This window comes from Pezoporus wallicus, unplaced genomic scaffold (genome assembly GCF_028554395.1).
Source record: "Pezoporus wallicus isolate ANWC-B61680 ecotype Strahan unplaced genomic scaffold, APGP_CSIRO_Pwel_v1 contig_5767, whole genome shotgun sequence".
Taxonomy (NCBI): domain Eukaryota; kingdom Metazoa; phylum Chordata; class Aves; order Psittaciformes; family Psittacidae; genus Pezoporus; species Pezoporus wallicus.
This window is the reverse complement of record NW_026640599.1, coordinates 8,609,812-8,624,054: the sequence shown is the minus strand read 5'-3', so window position 1 is coordinate 8,624,054 and position 14,243 is coordinate 8,609,812. Positions and strand designations below refer to the sequence as shown.

The window sequence follows — 14,243 nt, the reverse complement described above, 5'->3', positions numbered from 1 at the left end:
AGAAATCTGAAGGCTAAATGAATGGATTCTATATATATATAAACTCACATTTTTCTCTTGCTTTTCTGAGCTTTTTCCTTACTACAGAGAAATGCTTACCTGGTGAGGCTCTTCTACTTCTGCTTCCTTAAGTGTTTGAAGTCCAGTTTCCTTTTAATACATTATCTAGTTGTTCCTGTAATAAGATCTCAGAAACAAATACAAGTATTTTATGTTACAGCAGAGTTTGTCTTGAATTAAAAAGTAAACATAAAAGAAATTCACATAAATTCAGTTACTAGAAAAAAATGAGCATTTAAGTTTTCATAAAGTACCTAAAAATACAATTTTTTTTGTTATTCTTTATAGCCTAATAATGCTCAAATAGTTTTTCACTGCTTGCCTAGAAGGTATGCGTCCTAATTTTTTTTTTTTTTTTTAATCTCCCTACAGGTATGTTTTCTATTCTAATTTGCAGCTGATTCTTAAAGAGAAAAATGATTCACACTTGGTGCTCATGCTGCCCCCCCCCCCCCTTTTTTTAAGCTTTTCTGTTCTACGTTTGATTTGTCTGTGTCCATCCAGTGTTCTTTCCTATGTAGGTATGAATTCCTGTGCACAGACATATATTGTGACTGTACCTTGTTAAAAGCTTTATTCTGAAATACCGGTACTTGTTTGTCACTTCCTTTCTAGGCCAGTGTTGATTTAACACTATTATACTGTTAAGGAAATGTTAAGGAAACTCAAAAGTAATGTTACCTTCTGTTTGTTTCCTTGTATTATATATTTAGCTTCATGGTAACAGAAGCCAGTAGCAACCACTTTTAAGTTGACAAACATGGGTGTTGAGTTTGTTTTTATTTGTTTTTATTTGTTTTTTTTTTTTAAATGTGGCTTTCTGTGACAGTTTTACTTTGCAGTGTGAAGAAGGATGTAATGCAGCTATGTGGCTAGAAATTTATGTCTTGGCACTTTTATTTAGACACTGCTGCAAGAGAAGGCTTGAGAGAGGGGAGCTTTACAAGTTTATAAATAACAAATAAAATATAGACAGTATTGTTGTTATAACTGTAAAGAAGATCACACCACTGCAGCAGCCAGATCACTGGTGTGAGTGTCTGTAGTGGTGTGAAAGTTGTCAAGGAATGGAATAAAGGAGAGGAGGATCAGAGTCTTTTAGCACCCTATATGTAATCTCATTTAATTTGAATTCATCATATAGGGCAATGTTGGTGTTTTTCCAAGTATCAGGGAATGATTAGAGGTGGAGTTTAAGACAAATTCAGTACCAAACTGAACAGCTGGCTTCTCTTCCAGTTTGCTGTAAGACAACATCTATCAACTACTGTAATTAGTACAGTTGGCTAAGAAAGACATTGCTTTCTACAGTGTGAAAGGCTTGTATTTTAATTGAGGTAGATAGTGGGTGCAGTGAGGGTTGATTACTTCTGCATATAATTTTCATTTCTATAAAAGGTTTAGCTTTTATATTTTTAACTGCATTTGGGAAATAGTTTAGGTTAAAATAACAAACGTTCTGCAATTATGTCAAAAAAGGAAACTGCAAATTTGTGGTAATTATAATAAATCTTGCTCCTAGATGTATGTAATGGACAAGCTACTAAAGTTATCCGAGTTCCATTTTGTTTAAAAGACTTGTGTAAGGTCTGCCTATAAAGACTGAAGTGTATCTGAACCCTGAGAAACTGTGAAGACTGGGAATATTCTGTTAGTATCAGGAATGCGAAGTGGTGGTTTGGTTTTGGGTTTGTTTTGTTGTTTGGGGATTTTTTTAGAGGGTGCCCAAAATAACCACTGGAAAGTTGGTTGCATAATAATTACATTGCATTCAAAAATTATTTTTGTTTGTGTATAGAGAACAAGTTAATATCTGTCTTCTTCATTTCTTGTTTTTGTTACATTCTGTGATGCTTTTAAAGCAAATGTGTCTGCCTGATCATTCTGTGTCCCTGAGTCTAAGTAGATAAGAGAAGGATTTGAGGAAGTTCTGTTTCACACATTTTTCACTTCGCCAGGATATCTAGAGAGCTAATAGATGAAACAGTTCAGCAGAAATGGAACAAAGTATTTGAAGTAAAAATACTTGGCAATCTGTTCCACTGTGCTGTTCTTCCGCTGGGATTCTTTAAAATTGCAGTGGGTGGTTTAAGTAGTATGTAATGCAGCTGATCATATACTAATGTAAAAGATGAAAATACAAATGTCCACCAGCAAACAGTTCCCTTGACAAATAGAATGAATCAGGATTTCTTTCAAATTCTGTAAGGATTCAGCCTTGAGTTAATGAGCGTAGCATTTTCACCTGAAAGAAGAAAGGAATTTTAAGCTTATTAGGAGTAGTACACAGCATGCATACATGTACACGCATGCAAAATTTTGTCTGTATTACAATGGAAACTAGCATCTATCCTTACTGGTCATCTTAGATTTAGAACACCCAAGACAAGTGCAAGTTCTTTACAATGTTTACGTTCTTTACAATGTCTTAAAATATGTTTTTTCACCTTCCAATTTTTAAAGTTGCTGGGATGATGCATTCATTCTTTCAAAATTTACATCTGATTTTTTTGTATAAATACACACTCTGGCATACATACATGCTCAGGATTTATAACATGTGGTTTGTTTCCAACTTTGGAATCTATTGAAAAAAATATTTTGAAAGAGAAATGTTGATCTAAGAGAAGTATGTGTTTGAGCGTGCTGATGTGCATGCACTTGCTGTGCACGTACACATGGTACTGAAATGATCAGATACAAAAGGATATTTTCAGCAATAATTCATGCACATAGATTTTGCTAAATACTTGAAAATATATATAAATTAGTGCTTCAGAAGCACAGCTTTAGAATGCTGCCTCTGCTACCTCATCACCAGAACCAGTTAGTGCACATTTTGGCACATAGAGATAAAGGGAAAGTCTGGAGAAAGGAAGACATACACTTGATGGAAAAGGGTCAGGTCAGAGAATACTTAAGCAAACTGAGCATACAGAAGTCATAGAATCATAGAATAGTTAGGGTTGGAAAGGACCTTAAGATCATCTAGTACCAACCCCCCTGCCATGGGCAGGGACACCTCCCACTGAACCATGCCACCCAAGGCTCTGTCCAACCTGGCCTTGAACACCACCAGGGATGGAGCATTCACAGCCTCCCTGGGCAACCTATTCCAGTGCCTCACCATCCTTACAGTAAAGAACTTCTTCCTTGTATCCAGTCTAAACTTCCCCTGTTTAAGTTTGAACACATTACCCCTTGTCCTATCACTACAGTCCCTAGTGAAGAGTCCCTCTCCAGCATCCGTGTAGACCCCCTTCAGATACTGGAAGGCTGCTAGGAGGTCTCCATGCAGCCTTCTCTTCTCCAGGCTGAACAGCCCCAACTTTCTCAGCCTGTCTTCACAGGGGAGGTGCTCCAGTCCCCTGATCATCCTCGTGGCCCTCTCCTGGACTTGTTCCAACAGTTCCATGTTCTTTTTATGTTGAGGACACCAGAACTGTACACAATACTCCAAGTGAGGTCTCATGAGAGCAGAGTAAAGGGGCAGGATCACCTCCTTGGACCTGCTGGTCACGCTCCTCTTGATGCAGCCCAGGATGCGGTAGGCTTTCTGGGCTGTGAGCTCACACTGAAGCCAGCTGATGTTCATTTTCTCATCAGAGTCCATGGGTCCCAGTAGGATGCACACATGAGTGCTGAGGGACCTGGCAGATGTCACTGCGAGGACACTCTTGATTATATTCCAGTGTTCACAGTGGCTGGGAGAGGTGCCTGAGGACTGAAGGAAGGCAAATATCACTCCTATCTTTAAAAAAGAGGAGGAGGACCCAGGGAGCTCCAGAATGGTCAGGCATACCTTCATCCCTGGAATGGTGATAGGACAACTAATCTTGGAAACCATTTCCATGGACAAAAGGACAAAAAGGTAACTGGAGTTAGTCAGTATGGATTCACAAAGGTGAAATCATAATTGACCAACCTGAAGGGAGGGTGCAATGAGGACAGAGCCAGGCTCTTTTCATCAATGCTTAGTGACGGGATCAGAGACAGTGGGCACAAACTGAAAGGTAGGAGGTTCCCCCTGAACATCAGGAAACATTTTTTCACTGTGAAGGTGACTGAGCCCTAGCACAGGTTGCCCAGGGGGGTTGTGGAGTCACCATCCTTGGAGATACTCAGAAGCTGCTTGGACAAGGTCCTGGTCTAGGTGGGTGTGCTTGAGTGGTGGGATTAGGCCAGATGATTTCCAGAGGTCCCTTTCAACCTCAGCTAGTCAATTCTGCGAAACAGATCTGAGACTTCATCATTAAATAGGGGAAAAGTGTTCTCAGATTTATTTTATCTGCTATCGCCATAGAAGGAATAGAAAGAGAATGCACAAAAAGTTGAAGTTAGTATGTTTGCATTATCAAAGTTGACTTAGTGTTCCTTAGGTCAGATTGCATGTAATACCTTGATAGTTCTTCATATGGCATTGATAAAAATACAGGTTTTTACTTCTGAACAGTTGCCTATAAGTTCTGAAATTCTTTCCTTGTGTGACAGGAAGCATTGCTTTTCAGGGGATTTTTTAAGTTCTGTGCAGACAATGCCGACTTAAGTGCAGAACACAAAAAGACTGGAAGATTCACTGTGTGTTAAAGCTTTCTGGTGACCAGTTTCTTACAGAAGGGGAAATGCTGAAGACGGGAAGCTTTTATAGAATAGTCTCTCTTCAGTAAGAGAGCAAATGTGATTCCTTTTATCACAAGAATTTTCTCAGTGGCATGTGAAGAGTTTAGTGCGGCTGAAATGGGGGTAGAGGGTGTGCTGCATTGCATGGAAATGTCTTGAGTCTTACACTGTCATGTAAAAGTGAGAATTGGCATCACTGCAGCATAGTGGTGCTCATTCAAGTGTAAAAAAGGAGGGCTTTGCCAACCTAGGTCCATTTCGTGCATTTTATATGTGATTTAAGAGGACTAAATTCTTAAGAAGATTGTTTTCCATTAACGGGTTGTGAATCTGGAATGGAGATTATAAACTAAACAGTATGGGCCTAAGCACAAAAGCTTTGGCATTGTCAACTTGTATTGTCCACTCTGTTACGTCTGGATTCTAATGCATCCCTAAAAGTTTAATCCACATTGTTACTGAACTAATATTGCCTTTTGTGACAGATATAATTGTTTTGTGTGTGTGTTAATTATGCAAATAGCATTGCTCAGTGTTTTACATCTACATTTAGGATCATGTAGTTGGTTGGATTCAGAGTTACTGTTTTTTTCCACATACTGGGAATTTATAAACATTTTAGGAAGATACACCACTAGTATCATTCATTCCGTTCTTTTCCTCTGTCAGGAAGAAGGAAATATCAAAGAAATTGCAATAACTCACCATGTAAAGGAAGGACATGAGAAAGCAGACCCTTCACAATTTGAACTTCTGAAAGTACTAGGACAAGGATCCTTTGGAAAGGTTGGTAACAGCTTTTGTGGAGCCAATTTTCAGGAATACAGCATTGAATAATGTTAGGAGGGAAATATTTAGAACAGCCACAATTTTGCATTAAGGCAGTTTTGAAAGTTAGTGCTAACTAACCCCTGTACTTGTGTCAGATCTTTTTATAAAGCAGTAATTTTTTTTTCTAGTTTGTGTAATATGTAGATCTTGAAGTTCCATAGAAAAATCAGCTTGATATGAAATAATTGGGTATTCACTGTTAAAATGGAATGTCATTTTTCTATAACTACTCTTTTATGTTTGAGAGGGAGGTGAGGGTTGAAAGGTTTTTTTAATAACTATTCCAATTTGTTAGCTTGCTAATGGTAGGTCATCACCAGTACAGAAGCTATAGGCAGAATTTATTTTTGTGGCAGTTTGGAATTATAAAGAGCATATTTTAGGCAATAATGGCTAATGAATTAAACATGATATGCCCTAGTCATGTTCATGGTAGGCATTATCTGCATAATTTGGTTAAGGCACAGTGTACTTTGATATTTAGTTCAAGATCAGTTAAAGACTCGGTGTTTCTAGCCTGTAATGAGTACTGTCCAAATGTCCACACTGATATCTCAATAGCTGTATGTCATATTTTCACTTGTCCAAATCCAACTCTGAAGCGAACATGTGGCAAGATAGATCATTGAGACAGAATGCAATATGCAGTGTAAGACAACAGAGCCTTTATATCCATTTTCAGCCTTAAATGTAATTCTGAATGTGATGTGTAAGCTCTGGCATATGATGCCAGATCCATTTTGGATATGGGAGAAAATGAGAATAATCAGTCCAATTCTCATCTGGTAGTAGAAACTTGCTGTTAGTCATGTTATTGCAGTAGCAGTTCAAGTTCAGCCTGGAAATCTGCAAGTCTAGAAACTGTACCACTTGAACTGGTAAGAATTCACTGAGAAACCTGATCCCAGAGTGGTTTCTTACGTTGTTTGATTTCATCCAGAATCATAACCAAGTTTTTACTTGGAAATCTTCAGATCAGGAAAAGTAAATCATTCGGGGAAAGGAAATGTAAGCTAATACATAATTTCAGCAATTCCTTTTATTTTGTTGATATTACTAAATTCAGTGCTATAAGGGGGGATGTGCAAAAGAGAAAAATAATTAACTGTTTAGCTGACTCAAAGTATTGCAAAAGATGCCAGTTTTGTCCTCGATTCTTTAAACCTTTATGCAAAAAGGAATAATATTGTAAAACACATAATCCCTTTTTTCTAACAATTTGCGAAGATGTCACTGCTTTCCATTCAGTCTAAAAAGACTAATTCTGCATGCTTTTCAAGGTCTCTTGATGTTTTTGTAATCCCTTGATAATGCAAAGGGATATTAACATTAAGTGAGAACTATATACAAAACCAGACATAAATCTAATTTCATATAACTTGTTTAATATTTTCATATACCACAACATGTCTCTATGCTTTTACATAAATAACCAGAAAACCTGTGGCAGGTTTATTTGTTTTTATTCTTCACTTTAAATCTAAAAACTGGCTCTACTAGAATTAATTTTCTATTAAGGATATTAAAAAGAACCCCCCTCAAGAAATCGCATTGCACTGAAGAAGGAAATGAGACACACTTAAATTGGGGCTGGTTGCTCTTTATTGGTATGTGCAAACTCGTCCTAAGTATGTCATAAAAAAATGTTTTTGCAATGCAAGAGGTTGATTCTTATAATTTTGTATGTTTGGAGGTTTTTTTAATTATTTTGTTATGCATTGATTCATACAGTTTTCTGGATCAACTTTTGTACACACATTTATCTTCATATCTGACAATTATTTTAGTAGCACATTTGCTATGCTGTCTTATGAATTTTAATAAGACAAAACTATTTAGATATTAATATTTAAGGGCTGAATTTCTTTTCAAATTTCTTTCAACTTCTTAGAGAATCTCAATTCATTCTTTCTTTTACTCACTGAAATCAATTAAGTTAACCTGAAGTTAATTTGGCAGACTGTCTTTAAAGAACCTTTTATATTATGAAATGAAGGAATAATATGAAAAATTGCAAGGAAATTTTTGTTTGGCTTTGCAGAATCTAAAGCTGTTGGGTTGAGTTTCCCTGAAGTAATACTGACTACTTGAATTTCACAGCAAAGTATATTGATCTGACTTGCCTTTATTTTCTTTTAAGAATTCTTTTTAATTTTCAATACAGGTCTTTCTAGTCAAAAAAATCTCAGGATCAGATGCTAGACAGCTTTATGCAATGAAGGTGTTGAAAAAGGCCACCTTGAAAGGTAAGCACTGTTAGAAAGAGAGAAAAACAAAAATCTGTGACATTATACAAAAGCATCTTTACACATGTGCTGTTCTACAGATTTTGTCTCAGAACTTTCTTTTATCAAAGGGCAAATAGCAGAATACACTGCTTTGTTTACTTAATCCTTCAGGGTTTACAATACAGCAGTACTGTATTGATAGTTACAGGGGAAAGTAGGTTCCTTTCCATGCTAAATTCATTAGGTGGTGGTGGTTTAATAGAGTAGTTGTGTTACATCTGCCAGCTGACTTGCTCCTGAGCTGTTATTTGAAACTTAATATCCTTCCTTTATTTGCTGTGTATCACCAAGGATACAGTTAATGCCTTTTGCTCAGTTTATATTTAGGTCATGATATTTAAAAGTGCATTATATCATCTGTTTTATTCTAAAAGTTCTAAGCGCGGGAGTTTAAGTGTTTCTGTAAAATAGGAATATCCAGTACATTTTCCCAAAACTTTTGGCACTATTTCTGGATGTAGGCTGTATTTGATAAAATCTAAAGTTGATCGTCTAAGTTACTTGATCAAAAATGAGTTGCAAATTGTTTTGTTTCTTGTGTGGTTTAGTCTTGAATGGTATGAGTAACAGGTTTAAACCTGAACAATCTCAATTCTGTCCTGGAGAATTCTATCAGGGGAAGAAAAACAAACAATCTCTCTTTTACTGTAGATTGAATGAAAGTGATCATTCACAGTAATCCCTTAACCAGGATGTGTATTCGTTGCTTTATAACATTTTTTAATACTTCTATCTATTTGTAGTTCTTCAACTCTTGCCTGCACTGAAATTGCAATAATAATTAGGGGATAGTTCCAACAATTTACAGTACTTCATCTATGTTGTTGATTATGATATTGATTTGCAATTTTAATACATGCTTTCATCTGAAAGTATTCATGGAATAATGGAGGGAACAAAATTCACATGGAACTGTGAACTTCTGCTAAAATGGTTACTTGAAGTTTTTCTGCTTAAGAGCTAGTGCAGAATGTCTCACAAATTTCATTATGTATGGCTTTCACTTAAAACTATTACAGAGGGTAAAAGTGTTTTTTGAACAGTTTCCTATATCTTGATTCCTCTGTGTTTTGTGGCACGTGTTATTCTCATTATTTACTTCCTATTTTTCTGAAATTGATTTCCACTCATTTAAGGTACTTTGATAACCTCAGCAGCTTTTCATTCTCCAGCCAGTTAATAGCTTGAGACTGGAGTCAAAGGTCACTCAGCAGTTGCTTTTTCAAGACGTTTGAGGGCTTCTCTACATCACCTTTTGATTGCGTTTTAACGTTACATGCAAAAATTAGTCCAAGCTGTGGATCTAGTTTTGCCTACAGATGGCAGAGACTGATAAATATTGAGATCTAAATCTTGACTTTTAGTTAGAAAGTGAGGCTCTTTGAGGCACTTAGAGTTCAAGGATGCAAAAGGCTTGGGTGGAAAGGTGATGGTAGCGGCAAGATGCCACACTTTTCAACACTTTGGATTTTCAGATGCTTTTGAGTATTTTCTGGTTGCAATTCATGTTTTGGGAAGAGTGAAGTTGCAAACAAATAAAGGTTGCTGTTGAAATCTTAATATGAAATTAATTTAAATGAATTCTTTTTCCATAATTGCAGCATATTTTGAGATCTAATGTTGTAGTTGTAAATAATATACTGTATAACTTCATTTGCCTGAGGTTCTTTAGCTCTTCCATATCTATTTCATAAAGTTATTGTGTTCTAAAATTAAAGATTAAAATGCCCTTTAAGCCTGCTTCTTAATTGAAGGCGGTGTGGATGATTCACAAATCAAATTTAGAGAGAATATTTTCATAGGAATGCAACTATATTAGCCAGAACACTGCTGTAACTACACAGTCCAACCTTTTGATTTTTAGAGCAAATCCAAGTATATACACATACAGCATACAACTTTTAGTGCAGAGACTAGTTTATTAATACACTCTGATTGAAGGTGTCATCTTTCAGTGCCCCTTTATGATGGGGAGAGAGAGAAACAGGGCCAAAATCATTGCTAGAGAGTCTGTCGTCAGATCTAATAAGAAAAGTCAGTAATTCCAGCAGTACACATATGGAAACTATAGTGAGCAAAAGTCAGATTTTAAGTCAAATAATGGCTAATACCCATATCTGAAGTGAGTTCAGTTCCTTATCCTTTTTTTTCTTTTGGTTGAGATTTTATAAATCTAGACTTTCTCTCTTTTCAGGGTCAAGTTTGTTTTCCATGTAACTGTTGCATAGCTATACTTAAAAGTATTTTGACTGGTTTTTCTAAACTGAATCTGCCTAAAAAAAGAATATTCTGAAATTACAATTTTGTAATTGAGATGAACCCTTGGAACAGTGGAATTGCACAACTGTCTTGTGACATTTTCATGACTTTAGATTTAAAGGTCAAAATCCAAATGTGATGCTTGCTCTGTGTTTGGTGAGCACTTATTTTTGTGCTTCCGTTTTTAGGAATCTCTTTTGCAGGGAGATGGGAATTTGATAGGTTCATTCGTGAAAATATACCTATATAATTTTTCACAAATACCTGTAGTTTTGTAAGTGCCTGCTTCTAGGAAAAGATAACCAAGCTTCTCATGGCTTGTTAACTTCACAAGGAATGCCAGCAACTCTAACTTTTGACTGTTTAATTCTCTGTGGTGCTTCCCTCAGGAAGTTGTAACATTTGCGAAAGGGGCAGTAACAAAATGTAGATTTTCTTTTTTTTTCTTATATCTTGCTCATGTTGTAGTTCGAGATCGGGTTCGGACAAAAATGGAACGTGATATCCTAGTAGAAGTTAACCATCCTTTTATCGTCAAGTTACACTATGGTGAGTTGCAAAAAAATCATTTTTATATTGTACAAATGGGTGCTTGTCAAGATAGTACCTGATACTTGCTTTGTGGTTCAGAGAATCATAGAAAATTAGTGTGCTATCTAAATGCTGATTGTACAAAGATTCCCTACGTAATAATTCTCATGTAAAGTAAGTCCATGGATGACTTGATGCACAGTGCTAAATATTCATAGGACTGTCTGTAGTCCTTACTGTTATTAAAAAGCAGTCATCTGTTTGTGCCTAGCCATTCTTTTCCAAAACCTCTTAATCTTTTGTATATGTCACTCACTTTAAGTGTTTCTTATCCTTATTTTATTTACTGTATAAGAAAAACACAATGGCATGATTTTCAGTTGCATCAAAATTGGTGGGAATATGCCTTTTAGTAGCATGGTCAGCGGTAAAATTTTTCAGGGGGCTGGGGGGGAGGGAGGAGGTGGGGGGTGGAAGGGTGATGTGGGTTGTTGGGGAGGGGATCAGTACTCTTAACGTGTCACGCAGAAAGTAAACTGAAAAAAGAGAACAGTTCCGTTGGGTTTTGGTTGTGGGGAGCAGCTTCAGTTTGTATTTTTCTTCTCGGATCCGGTTTTTCCTGCAGTTCAAACCTCAGATCTCCATCACTCTCACGGGGCTTAAATAATGTGACTTTTACTATTTTACTTGCCACTCTTTTGTGCACTAGACTAGACCTCCCTGTTAAGCTGAGTTTCTAGAGGCTGTTGTATATGTGCATCAGTTACTATTTTGCCCTTTTAAATCTAGGAATTTTACTTCCAAAATCTGGAATGAAATGCTGACTAACTTAAGTATAGCTTATTTTTTTTTACAAATTCCACTGGTGACTTGCTTTGCTTTCACTAGGTATGGGAGTTATTTGGTCTATGATAGAAGAACAGTTATTAAATTAATTTAAACATTTTTTTCCACAAAGGAGGAAGAAGAATAATTAATTTTTACAATGAAAATAAGCGTGAATTATTTGTTAGGTTATTCTTCCACTCATGGGTAAAATTAGAATATGTTTAATTTTTTTTAATTGATTTTTTCAGCTTTTCAAACAGAAGGGAAGCTATATCTTATTTTGGATTTTCTCAGGGGAGGAGACTTGTTTACACGTTTATCCAAAGAGGTAATTTTTAATTTGAAAATTGTCTATGGATAAAATTTGACTGTAAATTGCCTATGTTAGGAGAGTTCACTTTTCAAATTCAGTTTTCATTGAATGAAATTTGTAATACCTTCTTTTACCCAGCTAGGATTTCTTTGCATGAAGTAGTCACTCCATGGAAATGCTATTGGTAATTTACACTGTTTCTGAAAAAATGCTTAGACAAGCTGTCTTTCTGTGCTGCTTTTTGCACCTTGCAAAATTTTCTTCTCCTACTGCCACCATGTCTAAAGATGAGTCTCATAAAGAGCATGGATTTATACAAAGTACTTGTATTCAAATTAACAGATTTATGACTGGTTTTAATATCCAGAATGTAGTGCTGGATATTTTTCCATGATTTGCATATGAACATGAAATTGTATTATTTATAAATATTAAAAAAGCAAGAATAAAACTTCCAGCAAATACATGGTAGAATGGAGATATATCTATCTGGAAGCCAGAATTTGTAATTGTAGCTGCCTTCCGTTTTCCCTTGCTACAGAGTATCTAGGACAGTTGGGTCACCACTACAAAGCTGTATGGTTATTAAGATGAGAGTAGAATGCAGTGCATTTTGTGTATAGATATATCACCATATTTCTGCTGACCACATAAATTACTACATTTAACTCAGTGTAGCCATCTGTTTCAAGCTGATTTTTCTAGTTTGTTTTGCCACGGATAAAGTAGAAATTTATTGGTACTCTAAAACTAAGATACTTTTTTTTTTTATCTCCTTAAAATCCATAATTCTTTCTTATTTCCCAAGAATGAATGTATATCACTATCCTGATGGTGACTTTTTTCATCTTGAGCCACTCAAATTTGGTAGATTTCTTATATGGCTAGATAAGAAATATTCACTATAAGTACCTGAAACTAAGCAAATTGTTTATAACTGAGGGAGTGAAATGCGAGTTGGATGCCATTGATGTCATCCTCATATCAATTTGTGTGATTTTTAAAATAGGTTCGATGAACTGCAGCCTAAAGTTCCTGCTTTTTCCCTATTGACTGCAAAGGGAAAAGTGGTTAATTCAGAGCTAGATGTATACAATGCAGATGTTTGAGGTTAGGAGAGATGAATTCCATGCAGTGTTTATAAAGAACACCCACACATAGTGTGGGTGTATTATCATCCTCATGGGATCTTTCATTATTTGAGCTTTTAAATGTTTCTCATAGAGATTTTGCTTCTTGAATGTGTCTGTACTTAAATACTGGCTATTTTGAAAAAGTAACATCAGCAGCAACCTTTTATACAAGCTTTGATACTGCTTTCTGCCTTTAAACTACTAAGGGGAAAATTATTCTAGTGTCTTAATTATTGCTTAATATAATGTTCATCTGTGCGCCCCATTGCCATCCTTTTTTTCCAGGTCCATATGCTGTATCTAAAGATATTAGTCCTAAATTCCAAGTAAAAAAAAAAAGGGGGGGGGGGGGGCTGAGTAGTAAGTGCAGTAGAATCGTATCGTGAAGGTTTTTTTTTCTTCTTTTTCTAGATTCTCAGAAATATTTAATTATAATGTTTCCTGTCAGTGCGTAATAACAGTTGTAGGTAGAATTGGCACAACATTTTCATTGAATGTAAACAGGGATTAGTTTGTCTTCCCAATAGAAAAAATGGCATTGCTACTTCGGATCTTAATTGTGCTCTTACGTAGGTTATTTCTTTATTTTATGCTTTTATTTCCCTTGTCTGTAGTTACATCTCAGGCTGCATCTTAGGGGCTTTGCCATTGCTGTAACTTATTTTTCATAGTACTTAGAGACAGACTCCTCAAACCCAAGATGAATATGGTCCTCTTGTGCCTTTGACTTTGTAGATGAAATTAAGGCATTTGGACTTCTTTGGTCTATTTGTTGTCTGGAAATGAAATGGTCACATCCAGTAAAGACATTACTCGCTTTCTTTAAACACTTCCCAAAATTTTTCAGCCCCGCTACAACGTGTCTGTCTGCTCTCTTGAGCAATCAGAAGCAAATAACCTCAGTTTTGCAGAAAAAAAATACTATATTGGCTTCAAAAGTTCTTTTTCAGGAATGTACTGTGAAATAATATTTATTATAAAGTCCAATTTTTTTCTAACCAAGAAATTGGAATTTCATGGTATTTGTATAGAAATTAGTTAAAAGTATTATGAAGAGCTATTCTACAAAACCAGTGTTACTATTGCTTGGTTGATGCTAGTGTAAGCTTTACAGATTTTACATGTAAAATACATTGGTTTACTTTTTCAGGTGATGTTCACAGAAGATGATGTTAAATTTTACCTGGCAGAATTGGCACTTGCTTTAGACCATCTACATAGTCTTGGAATAATATACCGGGACCTAAAACCAGAAAAGTAAGACTGCTCTGCAGCAACTGCAGTATATTAATTTGATTTCTATTGTACTTCTACCTATGCATTTCTCTTTGCAGCTGTTAAAATTCAGTAATTTATTATGTAAACTGAAGAGGGAGGGAG

General features: G+C 35.8%; 1 protein-coding gene across 3 annotated transcripts in view; it reads left to right on the top strand.

The window, feature by feature from the left end:
- Nucleotides 1-14,243, top strand: part of RPS6KA3 (ribosomal protein S6 kinase A3) — a 76,182-nt gene that overhangs the window by 30,550 nt on the left and 31,389 nt on the right. For all 3 annotated transcript variants that reach the window (XM_057419640.1, XM_057419642.1, XM_057419639.1), the window contains exons 3-7: nt 5,350-5,466; nt 7,676-7,757; nt 10,527-10,607; nt 11,666-11,745; nt 14,014-14,120. In XM_057419640.1, the coding sequence (XP_057275623.1) occupies nt 5,350-5,466; nt 7,676-7,757; nt 10,527-10,607; nt 11,666-11,745; nt 14,014-14,120 (467 nt within the window). The remainder of the gene's footprint in view (nt 1-5,349; nt 5,467-7,675; nt 7,758-10,526; nt 10,608-11,665; nt 11,746-14,013; nt 14,121-14,243) is intronic.